Source organism: Bos indicus, chromosome 1 (genome assembly GCF_029378745.1).
Source record: "Bos indicus isolate NIAB-ARS_2022 breed Sahiwal x Tharparkar chromosome 1, NIAB-ARS_B.indTharparkar_mat_pri_1.0, whole genome shotgun sequence".
NCBI classification, from domain to species: domain Eukaryota; kingdom Metazoa; phylum Chordata; class Mammalia; order Artiodactyla; family Bovidae; genus Bos; species Bos indicus.
Genome location: NC_091760.1, coordinates 118,041,353 through 118,056,071, shown reverse-complemented (window position 1 = coordinate 118,056,071; position 14,719 = coordinate 118,041,353). Strand labels below are relative to the sequence as shown.

The window sequence follows — 14,719 nt, the reverse complement described above, 5'->3', positions numbered from 1 at the left end:
AAGGGCATTGGTGAGCAAGGTATTTATTGATGCTAAAAACAAATATCAATCTTTGTATATTTAGCTGGGTTTTTAATATTTCCTTGGTAAAAAGCTTTTTTCACAGTATGATTGAGTACTTGATAACGTTTAGTTTTGTGAATAGCCATTTTACCTGCTTGCTTAGCATGATAATAGCTTTTATGGTCCACAGAAATCACTTATTTTGTGTTACTGAGAATAAAAATTTCCATGGGGTCTTTTGTCTATGTTTTTTAAGCCATGAAATTAAACAGATTGTTTTTACATTGGTAGAACTTATGGTTAATAATTAGGATACATACAATTTGAGTTCTTAGCTTAATTTTCTTATTTCTTCTTAATTCATATAGATAGAGACTATCTATATGAATTTTTATCTACGTAGGATCTTTTTTGGAAGGAGGATTATTTGCTCTTAATTGTGAGAAAATGTAAATATTTTTAAAATTCCTTTTACGGAAAGGGTGATAGTTTTTTGTTGTTTTTTTTTAACCTTGATAAGCTTGCTGAGCTGTAGATTCATTGGATTTCTTCTTTTGCAATCAGCTACTTAACAATTACTTTCTAAAAATAAAACACACATTTCTTTGAGAGGAGGCAAAGTGTAACCCAGGTTAGAATTAAAGCATTCCTAGCACTAATGATATAGTGCTTATTATGAGTGGCGGGCAAGGGGATGAAGATTGTAAATGATGTATTGGAAACAGTATGTGATTCCTGAGGACTGGCCTCCAAGAAAGACTATAGCTTCTACTTTTTAAAAAGAATTGATTTTACCTGGTTTGGGTAAAGGTGCTTGAACCTTAGTGTATGAGATTGCCAGTTCAGTCAAATAAGTTCTTATCACAAACATTTTATTTTGTGATTTGTGGAATTCCAGTTTTAATTGTATTGTGATTCAACAGAGAAGATTAGGAGGGTCTTTGAGTAAAGCAAGGTAATTTTTTAAATAATATTCTGCATATGGATCTATATAGTCTTAAGGTACCTTCAACTTTCTAACAAAAGAACATTTTAACCCTTAGCAGAGAATCAAACTATGCTGGTTGTCTAAAGATCACTGAGCAAGTACCTTTTCCTAGAAGCTACCTACCTTGTTTTCAGACCTGAACCTCTTCTAGGAATATGCTAAGATAAATGCCATGTTATGAACATAGTTGGATCCATGCTTAATGGTTTCACAACTAAGTTTAAGCACTTTTTACAATGCACACAACTCTGTATTTCCTTTAGGTCATTATAGATAGTTACTTTCTTCCTTTTACAGTCTTAATGTTGTGATAGGAAAAGCATGTGTTTTGATATTGATTAGGTTAGGTTTTAATCCTGTCCCTAGGGTTGTGTCTGGAGAAGGCAATGGCACCCCACTCCAGTACTCTTGCCTGGAAAATCCCACGGACGGAAGAGCCTGGTAGGCTGCAGTCCATGGGGTCGCTAAGAGTCGGACCCGACTGAGCGACTTCACTTTCACTTTTCACTTTCATGCATTGGAGAAGGAAATGGCAACCCACTCCAGTGTTCCTGCCTGGAGAATCCCAGGGATGGGGGAGCCTGGTGGGCTGCCGTCTACGGGGTCGCACAGAGTCAGACATGACTGAAGCAACTTAGCAGCAGCAGCAGCAGCAGCAGGGTTGTGTCTGAGTAAGTTACTAGGCTTCAGTTTCCTCAACTGTAAAATGAGAGTATTACTCAGGCTGAAGTAAGAACTCACTAAAATGTGTGTGCTGCCATGAAGTGAGAAGTCATATGTGTTCCTTTCCTCTACCTTGTTGCTTTGTTAATAAGCATTTGTGGGACTTCCCTGGCAGTCCAGTGGTTTAGACTATGCTCTTCCACTACAGGGGTCACGGGTTCAGTTCCTAGTGGGGGAGCTAAAATCCCACATGCTGCACAGTGTGGCCAAAAAATAATTTTTTAAATGGCATTTCTATTGAGAAGAAAGACAACAGTAGTCAAAGTGTAATAGTGAAGAAATTTGCACTATTTTTATCTTAAACAGTAGTCATGATGTCTCTCTTCACATTAATAAAGAAAAATTTTGATTTCTCATAAGGAATTTTTCTTAAATATGAGATCAAGTTAAGCCTAACTTTGCCTTCACTGGTTTTAATTTTTAGAGAGGAAAGACGGGATGATTTGCAGTCACTGAGCTGAGAGCATGGATGAAAGAGTTAGCCTATTAAGAAGGATGCAAATGTAAGACACTTGTGAAGACGGAGCAGAGTCTCCTATCTGGCCCCTTGTCTTCTCAGTGAGGTTGCAAGTAATCTAATGTGATAAGAGTAAGCAGGCCTGTGGAGAAAAACTGTGGTGGGGAACCATTTGGGGTAAATTAGAAGATGAACAGCGTGGAAGTCCGTCCTACACTGATACTTAAGTTTTAATTTTCTCTTAAGGTTTACTTTTCTTATGAATGTGATTGTAATTTACTTTATTTAGAGCATTATCAAGCTCCTTTTGATTCCTTTGGGAGCCACAATTCCAAGAAATGAACATTCATTATATAAAAAAGTAATAGTCATTCTTGTGTTTTTTCTCACAGATATATATTTCTGTCCATTCCATCAGTACCTACAATTTTTTATTCATCTAATAAATGCTAATCCACTTATGACTTTATTCTAAAAGAGTGACCCATAGGAAACAGAAAGTTTCTTTATGAAAATTATCCCCTTTTGTTTATCAGAATAGTTACAAAGTGTTACGAAGCCTTCTCTTAAGGAACTTAAGTTCGGAAACTGGTTATTAATCGTCCAGTTATAGTGTAGTGAATGCAATAAGAAAGAAAGCAAGGCCTAATACTGTAACATTAGGTCAAGGAAGCAAATAAAAGAAAATTACTCATTCTTCTGCAGCTAATCATTCTCATTTTAAAAGATCGTAAACCCCAAACCACTATGTTGACTTTGAACACAACAGAAAACACCTTATTACCCTCATTGATCCCATGTTCTGGGATCATCAAATAGAATGCCCTCCTATTTGTTTTTATTTAAAACTACCATATTGGTGCTTGCTTGCCTAGTCACTATGTCCAACTCTTTTGAGCCACCAGGCTCCTCTGTCCACAAGATTTCCCAGGCAAGAATACTGGAGTGAGTTGCCATTTCCATGTCCAGGGGATTAAACCCAAGTCTCCTGTCATGCAGGCAGATTTTTTACCACTGAGCCACTTGGGAAGCCCATTTTGTATCTTTATTTTTAAAGCAGTAGTTCTCAAGCTTTAGTTTCTTTCATATCAGCTGCTGCTGCTGCTAAGTCACTTCAGTCATGTCCGACTCTGTGCGACCCCATAGACAGCAGCCCACCAGGCTCCCCCGTCCCTGGAATTCTCCAGGCAAGAGTACTGGAGTGGGGTGCCATTGCCTTCTCCGCATATCAGCTGGAGGAGTTATTAAAATAGATTTTTTGAATCCCACCTCAAAAGTAGATCTGAGTGGACCTGAATATTTGCATTTCTAACAAGTTCCTAGATTATGCTGATGATGCTCCTGGTCCAGGGACCACATGGAGAACTACTGATTTATTTAAACTCAAAAAAATATATGGCTTCCTAATATGAACCAGTAATTGTTTCTAATATATTCAGTAACTGTTGTCATATTGACTCTTTCTGTACACACCTGAGCTCCTATGTGCCAAGCACTGTTCTCTTCACAGAGGTGAAGATGATAATGAACCTCACTCAAAGAGCTCAAGTCTGATAGAGTTAACAGTGGTAGTATTTAAAGTCACTTAATCCTCACAGGAGTTTTGTGAATTGGGGTATAATCCTTGCTCCTTGCTTAGTCACCTCCGACTCTGCAACCCTGTGGACAGTAGCCCACCAGGCTCCTCTGTCCATGGGATTTCCCAGGCAAGAATCCTGAAGATACCATCCTTATTTTAGATTAAAAAAAAAAAAAAAAAAAAATCTGAGATCTAGGAAGGTTAAATAATTTCCTAGAATTCACAGTGAGTATATAAAGGGGCCAGAATTTCATGGTTATGCACTGTAAAAAGTTTGTGATTATTTTAGTGAAACCACAAAAGGGATGGAATATTGGTTCACCTTAGGAAACTAGAAGGCATTCCAGAAGAGATGGCAGTGAGCATCTTAAGAAACAAGTAGAAAGAAAGCCAGGTGAATTGGAACTATGTGAAGATATATACATCAGGACTGGAGGTTATTTTATCAACAAAGAGTAGGATGCTAATTACTATTCCTTAGCTGAGGAAATGGCTTGAAAACTGATTAGGTTTTATTTTAATTATCAGAAAAGAAATCTTTTAAGAGTTTGAGATTTATTTAGATTTTTTGATTGCTCATTAGTATGTAAAACTGGTATTAAAGTTAGCATTTACAATATTCTATTTTAAACTGATATATTAAAAGAATTGATTGTATTTAAGTCATGAAATGATTTCAGTTATCCCTTGATACAGAATAAAAAAGTATAATCTAGGATTCTCAGGCAAATTCTAATCTAAATGCCTATTACCTTCTTTTTTGCCAAATTATGGCCAGTATTGGTGACTTTATCCATATGGTGTCTGAACTAAACTTTACACTGAAGTTTATATAGTTCTATAGTTTATAGTTACATGAAGCCATACTTGGTCTCTACAAGCTTTTAAAGCCTAACATATATAAGTATTAATGATCTATACATCCTTTCCAGTTATTAGGTATACAGAAGCTCCTTTTCATCTTAGCAATACCAGGAAGTGAAGTAGTATGCTGTAATTAATATTGTAAATGCTCAGATAAACAAGCTTAGTGTTTTCCATGCATTGACTCAGAGTTTAGAGGATTAAAAAGTTCAAAGATCACTGAGGCATAGATACCAACCCCTTCATTTTACAGATGAGGAAACTGAGGCCAGAGGAAGCTAAATAGATGATTTACTGATGGTAGGTAGTGAGTAACAAAACCAGGATTGTAACCATATCTACTTAGATTACAATATAAAATGCACCACTATATCAGATAGGATATTTCTGAGCCTCATAACATTAAGGATCCCCATCATCTAAAGTAAAATAGTCTTCAGATATATTAGCACCTAAATTTATCACTAAATACTAAATGAAGAATGTGTAGTAAAGTTTTACATAAAAATAATTTAAAGACATTTTTCTGTTTTGATACAGTAGATTAATATATCAGATTTATATTTGCAAGAAAAATCTAATAACTGTTCTTTAAAATTTACAAAAACACCAAGAAAAGGATATAGGTCCTTGCTATATACATAGGACAATATAAACTGCCAAAGAGGATAATTATTCAGCCTTCTGTGTCATTATCATATACATGCTACAATGATGCTTGAACTTGAGATGTACTTACCAGCTAGACTGTTCCCAATTGTTTCTAGGAAAAAACTGGGCTAAACCACATACCTTACTTGGTGATTTTTGCCAGGTACAAGATTTTTGCAAGCTACAAAGCATGTGGGTCTGCCAGATGGTTGAGTTCCTGGTTAACCAACCCTCCAAGTACTGTTTGCCCAAAAGCCCTCTGAATCATTTTTACAAGCCAGTTTTTAAAATGTAAAAACGAGATATTAAAAACATAAAAATCTATAGAAGAGGAGTAATCATCTGAATTTACTGCAATAAGTAACCACTGAAATTTTTGCATGAAAGTTAATTAGAATATATAGTTAGTAAATGAAGAGATGGGGAGCAGATACTGCTCATTTGAAATATATCTTAAGGTCACTGAATTGAGAACTCCTGAATAGAACTGGGAGTTAATTTTTAAAGTAGCATATATATTTCATAGGCAAGTTGGAAATTGTGAAACAACAAAGGATTTTTAGAAGTCACCTATTTGCTGAGATCCTCATTTTCAAAGTGAGAGCTCTGAGTATGAAATTCTGAAAATAGACTAATAGTCTATTTTAAATTACTATTTTGGTTTTAAGTAAAACAAAAATGTTTTTATTTACTTTAAGAGTTGGAAGGGAGCTTACATTTTTTTAGAATAATTTAATGAAATATTCTAATTTTTTCCAGTGCATCTGGGGGAGGTGGTGTAGCCATTGACAACAAAATAGAACAAGCAATGGTAAGTAAAAATTTATAGTCTTCTCATTTCATACATTCTTGGGTTTTATCAGTCCTAAAAAACAAGTATCTAATTTCTTTAAACCAAGATGACCAAAGTATATTTTTCAATAATAAGATTTAGTTGAAAATGCTAAAACATTGAGAATTTTTCGTCTAGAAATACCACTGGAGTTAATACTTTTCCTACTTGAACATCTTACATTTCATGTTATGCTATTGATAAGGACCATTTTGGGGGATATATATAATCAACATGCATTTGATCCCCTAAATATCTCAGCATCAAGAATAATTTAGAGACCTGGACTTCTCTGGTGCTCCAGTAGACAGAGAGTGTATTACTCAGCTTTTATAAATAGACTTGTTTCTATTGACTCTGATATTGATTTCTGCTGTTTTACTTTTTCTTAAAGATTTATACTCAACATTATTAAAAATATTTTGATTCAAGTTATTAAAACCATAAATAGGTTATAAATAAAGGCCATTAGTCTGCTTTTTTTTTAATCCTAAGATTTTGAAGTTGGAAATTGCAGGTCACTTTATTTCTTAAAGCTTTACTGTAACTAGTTTAATAGCAATTTAGTTTCCTTTGTTCTCTTCATCTGACATCTAAGTATATGATTTTAAGCTTTTTTTTAATTCTAAGCTTTATTAATAGACAATTTAAGGAGCTGATTTTTTTTTTAATCACTCCAGACTTTGAAAAGAAAATTCTGGACTTGCTGCCCCAGTTGGGAACTAGATTTTTTCCACCCCATCTTCCTCAGGGTTGGTCAGGAAACAGTAGAAACATAAAAAGCAAGAGCAGGAAAATTAGCATAAAATCGTCTTGTGTTTATAAGGCACAACACAATCGTCTTGTGTTATAAGGAGAACCAGATAGCAACTCCTTCCCATTTCACTCTTTTTGATATTCCTAATTTTGTTTTTCACAGGATCTGGTGAAAAGCCATTTGATGTATGCAGTAAGAGAAGAAGTGGAAGTTCTAAAGGAACAAATAAAAGAATTAGTTGAAAGAAACTCTTTACTTGAACGAGAAAATGCACTGTTAAAATCTCTTTCAAACAATGATCAATTATCCCAACTCCCAGCCCAACAGGCCAATCCTGGTAGCACTTCTCAACAGCAAGCAGTGATAGCACAGCCTCCGCAGCCAACGCAACCTCCACAGCAGCCGAATGTCTCCTCAGCATAAAGCTTTCTTGCCTCATTAAGAAAAACTGAAAGCAATCTATCCTTGTGTGCCACTGGTGTTCTTTCCACTTTATACGAAAGCAAGTAGCCATGCTTCAGTTGTGTGTTTGGCCCTTTCAGTATTAGACAATCATTCTACAAGAGCTTTTCCTCTCTTTGAGATGTCATGCAGCGCTGTTGGTGTCCAGTTTCTGTCCTCAGTACACAAGGAGAGTGATAGATGAGGTGTATTAAAGTGAGCAGAGTTTGCATTTTACCTGGTGCGCACGAGTGGGGTCTTTTCAGAGCTTTGGTGGCTCTCCCGTGTTTCCTATTACCCATGGATTTTCCCTGAGCCTTCCTATCACATTATAAATAACAGTTCATCTAAAGAGCCACTTTTCTTTCAATATCAGTAACATTTGCCTACATAAGTTTTCATTTATTTGTGTTTTATTTATTACAGGGCTGCTATTTTCATAATGTACATGAACAATGTCACAGAACTTTTTTAATTTTTTGGAATAATTATAAGTATCAGTAAAGGAATTGAAAGACAGGATTGCATTTAATAGATAAAATGTTTAGGCAATAATTGAACAAAAGAATCCTGGCATATTTCTAACACTAATGGCAATTTACCTTCGGTATTTATTTTCAGTAGTAAAGACCCAGCTTGAATGTAAATTTTGTATAGTGTAAGTATGAAGAACATAGTGCAACTGTACAGGTAGTCACCAGTTATTGTGATATAATAAATAATTGGGCTATTTTGATGAAGAAAACTTTGTTCATTTGTTTCTACTTTCTAATAGAGAAATTGCCACGATTCCTCTGCTTTTTGACATTTCGTATGACTTTTTTCGGGTGGGAATAAAAAGCTGTGAAATTGTTCAACCTACTTTGTAACCAAAGAAGCAAAGCTGTGTAATGGAGTTTTTTTTTTTTTTTTTTTTTTTATAATGCACATTCTTTATGTATTTTTATTTAGTGTTTTCTCGGTCACAATTTTCTTTGCTGTCTAGCATGATCTGCATGACCTATAATCTTTGAACCACTTTCGTACCTCATGTTTTTATCCAGCACTCTTATTGTAATATGTACTAGTCTGTGAACAATGTCAAATAAAAAAGAACGAACAGGTAGTGTGGTGGAGCTGAGCTAGTGTATTATACACTAGTTGTAAAAATAAAAATGAAGTGAGCCATCTTTTGTTCATTTAAAATGGTGTTTTGAATTTCGTATGCAGAAAACGTTTTGTTACATTGCAGATTTTAATGTATTTAATAAATGCAACATGCAGATTAAGTGCAGTGTATACTGAGTATTTAAATTAAAATGTACATTTCATAAATACAGTTTCAAGAGAAAGCATCATTTTGTGTATACTAACACATTAAGTGTATGTCAGAAATTGATGTATAAATATATATTTTAACACATTTTCTGAAATTAAACTGCAGTTTTGTTGAAATATTTGGCTCTATATGTGTTCAAAATTTAATTTGATTAGATTTGTATTTTCACAGTTCCAAATATTCCTTCAATGAAAACCTGTTACTAATGACTTAAGGATGGTTCTTAAATCTTCAAGGTAAAATAACTTAAAGAATGCAAGAACAGTGAGCAATATTTGTACTCGATACTCATATTATGTCAATGACATTTAAATAGGAAATCCTTGTCTACCAAAACTTTTACTTGAATTCAGAAAGGTGCCTGTAGAAATTAAGATGCTCTATATCTATAGCCAACTAGCTAATCAGGAGTTATTGAGAATCAATAATTAGCTCTCTGCATTAAAAGAAGATAAATGTTCTTTATTTAAAATAAAAACTTAAACCACAAACTCAATGCATAAAATCAGAGTGTACATGGAACTTCCAATTATTTTATATTCTAGTTATGCTGCAGGATAAATTCACTAAAAACAGAATTTTAATATTAATAGAAATAACTAAAGGAACTTAAGTCCTTAGACTTGAAGCAACCCGAAGATATGTGGAGTAAGATTGCTAAGTAGAGCTGTATCAGATGAGCTAGAAAGTGAAACTTCCTTGTTGGAATGTTTACCAAAAGGCTCTCCGGGTGTGCCCCTGAAGTGCAAACAGTATATTTAATATAGGTGGAGAAAAACTAGCATTAGAAAAAGTTGGGATTTTTCTGAAAATATCAATTTTGGTGTTGGGAGTAGAAAAACACTATAATTCCTAAGTAATAGTCACAAAGGAAATGATTCATATGTTTAAAATGGTAATTAAAAGCAATTATTACTATTACAGTTTTTAAAAATCACAGTAGAATACATGTATAGTTCACAGAAGAAATAACTGGCAGTTTCTAAGTGTTCAACCTCTAGTAATCTAAGAAATACAAATTAACATTTAACAAAATTATTTGTCTTTAAATAGCAGGACCTAATGTAGAAAGGCAAGCTTTCTGTGAATGTCTAAAAAGTAAGTTGGCAAAAATGTACTGAGCCTTAAATATTAACAAACTTTTCAGTTCAATGACATGAGAAGATAACTAATGGTGCCATGTTCAAAAATGCAAAACTATAGTCGTGCCTGTCGTTCGCTTCCCAACTCCCTGCCTTCCCTTTGGACCTGTGAAGGAAGCCTGTACCATCCATACCTACTCTCATGAGTCCCTCACTGCAAAGTCAGGGACAACTTAGGGTGGAAAAGCTTGTCTGCATCAGATAGACTGTATTTTAAGGTAACATCAACCATTCCTCCAATTGATTAAATCTTTAAATTTCAGTGTTACCTCTGATATTTAGGGTCTCCAGTTACACATAGCTGGAATATTAATTTAAGATGCCAGTTTAGGAGCACATTCTTTGTATGAATGCCATCTGTAATTTTCTCAGTGAAATGCTCATAGGCCAGGGTACCACAGAAGTTTTCTGTTTATTTACTTTAGCCAACTACAAAATCAGGACATTTTGTTTCTGATATGGCAATGTGTACAAACTTTATTGCCCCCCCTAAAAAATTAGGTAGCTACAATGTGATTTTATAGCTTACTATACCACCCCCCAAAAAAGGGGTTGTGAAATATAAAATACATGGTTATTTTAACTCATAATTTTTTGTCCAAAAATAGCTGGATATTGCCAAGTCTATTTCCAGTGTTCTGAACTAAGCATAACAAGTATAAAGACAGGAATGCTTTATCATCAAGCCCTCAATGATGGATAATTAAAACTCATTATTCTGTCATGGGTCAGAGATGAGGGTATTTCTCCAAGTTCCAAACACTAGTCACTAATGGACCTTTAAAAAAAAAATGGAAGGGGATAAAGGGGTGCAGTGTTAAGATTATACTTAAGATTATAGCAACCAAAATATCTGTTCATGAGAATTCTTTGTAGAACCAGAATTAAAATATCACTGGGTTTTAAGATGAAGTCTTTTTTTTTTTTTTTTTTAAGGAAGTTCTAGCTCAATGGCAGGCACTTTAAGATGTGACTCAATTCTCTTTAATAATTGAATTCAATTGAAAAGGACAAAGCCCACCCCTCAACATTCAGAGTTTAAGGATATAGATACACCAAGAGATAAAATGACAATAATAAAGATCTGTTATGCACCATTAAGGATGGCTTTGTTAGGGAAGATTTCCTCTTAGAGATGACACCTGAGTCTTGAAGTTCACGAAAGTAAAACTGCTCAAAGCAGAGTATAAGCAAGGCTTGGGTAGCTACAGAACTGTTGTTTTCTAGGACGCAGGCAGTCAATGACTGCCTCACTCACCTGGGTAGTCTGGCATTGATTAGGAAAGCAGGAATGATTTAGTAAATTTAAACAATGCGATTGTAATTAGAATTTCATTTCAGGAAAATTAATCATTCCAGCAGTACATAAGAGGTCATTGAGGGGTAAAACTAGAAGCTGACAGATAATTTAGGAAGGACAATAGTATTACGTAAAAGAAATGATGGATAGGCAAAATTACATAGGCAATCTTCTGACATTTGTGAAGGAAGTTGGTCGGGAGTCTTTGTATCATCTTTGCCTCCATGATGAACATTCCATTCCCATCATCAGGTGCCTCTTGCTCCAAGGAAAGATCAGAGAGAACTCTTAAGTCTTAGAAAGTTTGAGTAAGACTTGCTTCCCTGTATCTCTATGAAATGAAAGTCTTTGTTTCCTGTTTAAGGAATTTCAAGAATTTAAGTAAAGGGTAGGGGGGACTAGACGAGCCTTGGCTGTCTTTAATGCCTTTGTGTAAATCCAGTCCTAAAGGTAAGCCAAATTTAGCCCTTTTATAGTGACTAGGAATTAGAGTGGCCCAGAAGGATGAATTCAATGTCTGCCCCTCAGAGCTCTGTCTTCCTCCCCAGAAAGGATAATATGGGTTCTACCTCCATTGCAGACATTTGACAACCCAAATCAGAATGGGTTCTGCTAGGCTGTAGCCTTTGATTCTTTGACACAGTTCAGTTCAGGTTTCTTTCTGCCCTATGAGCCCCTGCCTAAGCAAAACTGGACATTTTCTTCCACCCTCCTGGCTGGTAATCCGTGTTTATATATTCTAGCAATACTAATAGTTTATTATTTAGAGATGTATATTTGCATCCTATTTTTTACCTTTTTGACTTTCCAGAATGCATTCCAGTTTCATTTATTTCTCTAGCAGGTCTCAGAATTTTTATGGTAAGATCAGCTGTTTATAAGCATGTATTCCTTTCATCAGTAGAGAGATTCTTATAAAAGTGCTTCTTAATGATTTCCTTAGTCTGCAATTGGACTGACATGTGTTCACAAATAATAATGCTAAGCGGGGCACTATACAAAGAAAGTTAAAGGTCTTAGATGTCCTTTTTGTTTTTAACAGAATCATCAAAAATAAAAGTAAGACAGCCTTTCAGGATTGATAATGGTAAAGTAAGAAGCTGCTGTTTTGCACTGGCACACTCTACTTGGCTCATAGAACTTGTTCAGCATTCTTGGATCATGTGAGTTAGATTTATTTTTCCTTCTCCTCATCAGGGAAACTGATAGATTAAATAGTTTCGGGAATTTTCCCAAGGTCTAATGTCTTACGTTGAGCTATTAAACAGAGCACTGAAGTTTATGAACTAAGGTATTACCCATGAGAGCCAAAGTTACTCCTCTGAAAGAAGGAAAAGGTGCTTTGATCATAAAAATAACTGAATTTTAAAATATAGCAAATGTAACACTTTTGCTTTCCCATAAAAAGTTGAATTTACCTTTTTAATTCATTCTTTGCATGCCTGATATATTTCTGTATAACAACCATAAAGTATGCTTGCCCACTTTAATTCAGAATGTTTTCCAGATCTCAGTTCTTGCTGTCATTTAGCAGGCAAGCAGTATATCTATAGATAGGTCATACCTGAGGCAGTCCATGAACAGCAAGGGAACATTTTTCTCACACTTGGGTGTGAACTGTCACACTAGAACTGAATTCTAGTGTTCCTACTTTAAGAAAACAATAAAAATTCACAAAATATATATAATTTAATCAGGTGGCAGATGGACAGAAAAAAATATGCATAACTTTGTTATGCCCCTAAATTTTTTTTTAGAAACTTGAGTTTTGTTTTTTTATTTTATAGGAACACTCTTGAAATGCAATTCAATTCTAGTTCAGTCAGGCACTGCCTACAACCTGAATGGAACGTTTGGGAGTAGAAAAATGAGGCATGATTTAAACACTTCAGGAGTTCATGGTCCAATGTAAAAAGCTAGAGCATCACATTGTTTTTCAAAGTATGTCTCATGATTTGTGGACCTCATTTCATTTGTGGAATGAAACATTCTTATAAATGAACAGTAATACTGCCATGCCATGTGAAACCCTTTGACATTACCAGCAAACAACTTGAAATCACCAAAAAGCTTTAACATCAAATACTTAGAAAAAGGGGGCCTGGCGAAAAGACCTTGCATTTCTATATTTAGCCTGCAAGGTATCCCCTAAGAAAGGAACTAGTCTGAAAGAGAAGTTTACACATTTCTTAATACTCTAGTTTGTAGATAACAGAATTGATTTAAATTAAAATAATTCTTGTATCATGAATTATATCATCTATTGTCATTATCTTAGCTGGCAAAATCAGCTACCATTCAGTGAACCAAGTTAATAATAACTCAGGTACCTAATACCAAAATTAAATCTGATAAAGCTGAGAATCCAGAAGGAAACACATTGAGTAAATGATAAAAGTGACATTTCAAATCAATAAGGGAAGAATGGATTATTCAGCAAATAGTACTAAGACAGCATAACCTTTTGGTAAAAAATAATTTTAGATCTCTAACTCACAAAAATTAATTCCAGCAGGACTCACGCTTTTTGGTCACATACACATATTTAGAAATATCCCTGTGAAAATGTATGTAAGCAAGAAGTTTTGCAAGTAGGTTGTGAAGAGATGCCCAACTTTAGACAAATAAGGGGAATGCACATTAAAACACGAGAGACTATCTCAGATCCAGTTGGCAAAATATTGAAAGTATAAATCAAGAGTGTGAGGAAACAGAATTCCTACCTTACCACGGAGCATATAAATTAGCACAGCCACTTCTAAAGACAACCTAATGCTATCCATTACAATTTTAAATTCACATGCCCCATGACCCAATATTTCTAATTTTTAATGAAACACATTTTACATACGTTTATTCATAATGTAGCTTCTACGGTGATGTCTGTTGTTCCTGTGGTTGTAACTATAAAACTGGAAAAACCAAAATATGCATCTAGGCAATGGAGCATGGTACGTGTTACACATGGTACATGTTATAGGTCACTAGGCGTCAGTGAAAAAGAATCAAGAGTCCTACATGCACTGACATGGAAAGATCTCTTAAGATACAATGTTAAGTTTTTTAAAAGTTTAGGGGAAAATAGAAGGATAATACATGAAATACACATGGTACCACTGATGTTAAAACACATACCACACCCATTCACACAAATACTGTATAGTGTACATCTGAAGTACCTAATTGTGTATTATAAAAATGTATAGAGAAGGTCTGGAAGGGTACTAACCAAACTGTTCACAGTAGTTTGGTGGAGTGCATTAGCTTTACCTGTAATGTTTGATGTTTTTGAGTATGCATTCATGTATTGTTTGTGTAATGGACCAATTAATAAATTAGAAATAAAATAAAATAGAAGATGTTTTCTTCTTGTCTGTTGCTAAAGTCTCTCCTGGTGCTTTGGATCTTATCCTTAGCCTTGCTCCCCACAATTGCTTTCCCCTCAGTTCTCTCCCATTTCTTTTCCTTGGCTCTCTGCTCTGGCTTCATGGCATCAATATTTACACAGGCTCAAACTGATAAACAAATGGTAAGTAACTCCTCTTCCCCAACTAGGAATGTGCCTCCTCCACTTGCCTTTCCTTCTGCCTTTCTACTTCTTTCTCTCCCATTGACTGCATGTCACACACAATCTGATTGAGTCCCCACTGTGACCCCAAACCAT

The 14,719-nt window shown here is 34.9% G+C and overlaps 1 protein-coding gene across 6 annotated transcripts in view; it reads left to right on the top strand.

Annotated features, from left to right (window-relative positions):
- Positions 1–14,439, top strand: part of TSC22D2 (TSC22 domain family member 2) — a 50,745-nt gene extending 36,306 nt beyond the window's left edge. For 2 of the 6 annotated variants that reach the window (XR_011567583.1, XR_011567580.1), the window contains 2 exons: positions 6,025–6,076; positions 7,017–7,109. Coding sequence is in view for 3 of the 6 variants with exons in the window: in XM_019960897.2 (XP_019816456.2) it covers positions 6,025–6,076; positions 7,017–7,277 (313 nt within the window). In the remaining 3 variants the exon portion in view is untranslated. Of the gene's footprint in view, positions 1–2,138; positions 2,218–6,024; positions 6,077–7,016 lie in introns of those variants that run through there. The other 4 variants (XM_019960897.2, XM_019960889.2, XM_070793203.1 and 1 more) reach the window with 3 other exon arrangements.
- Positions 14,440–14,719: the final 280 nt, after the last annotated feature.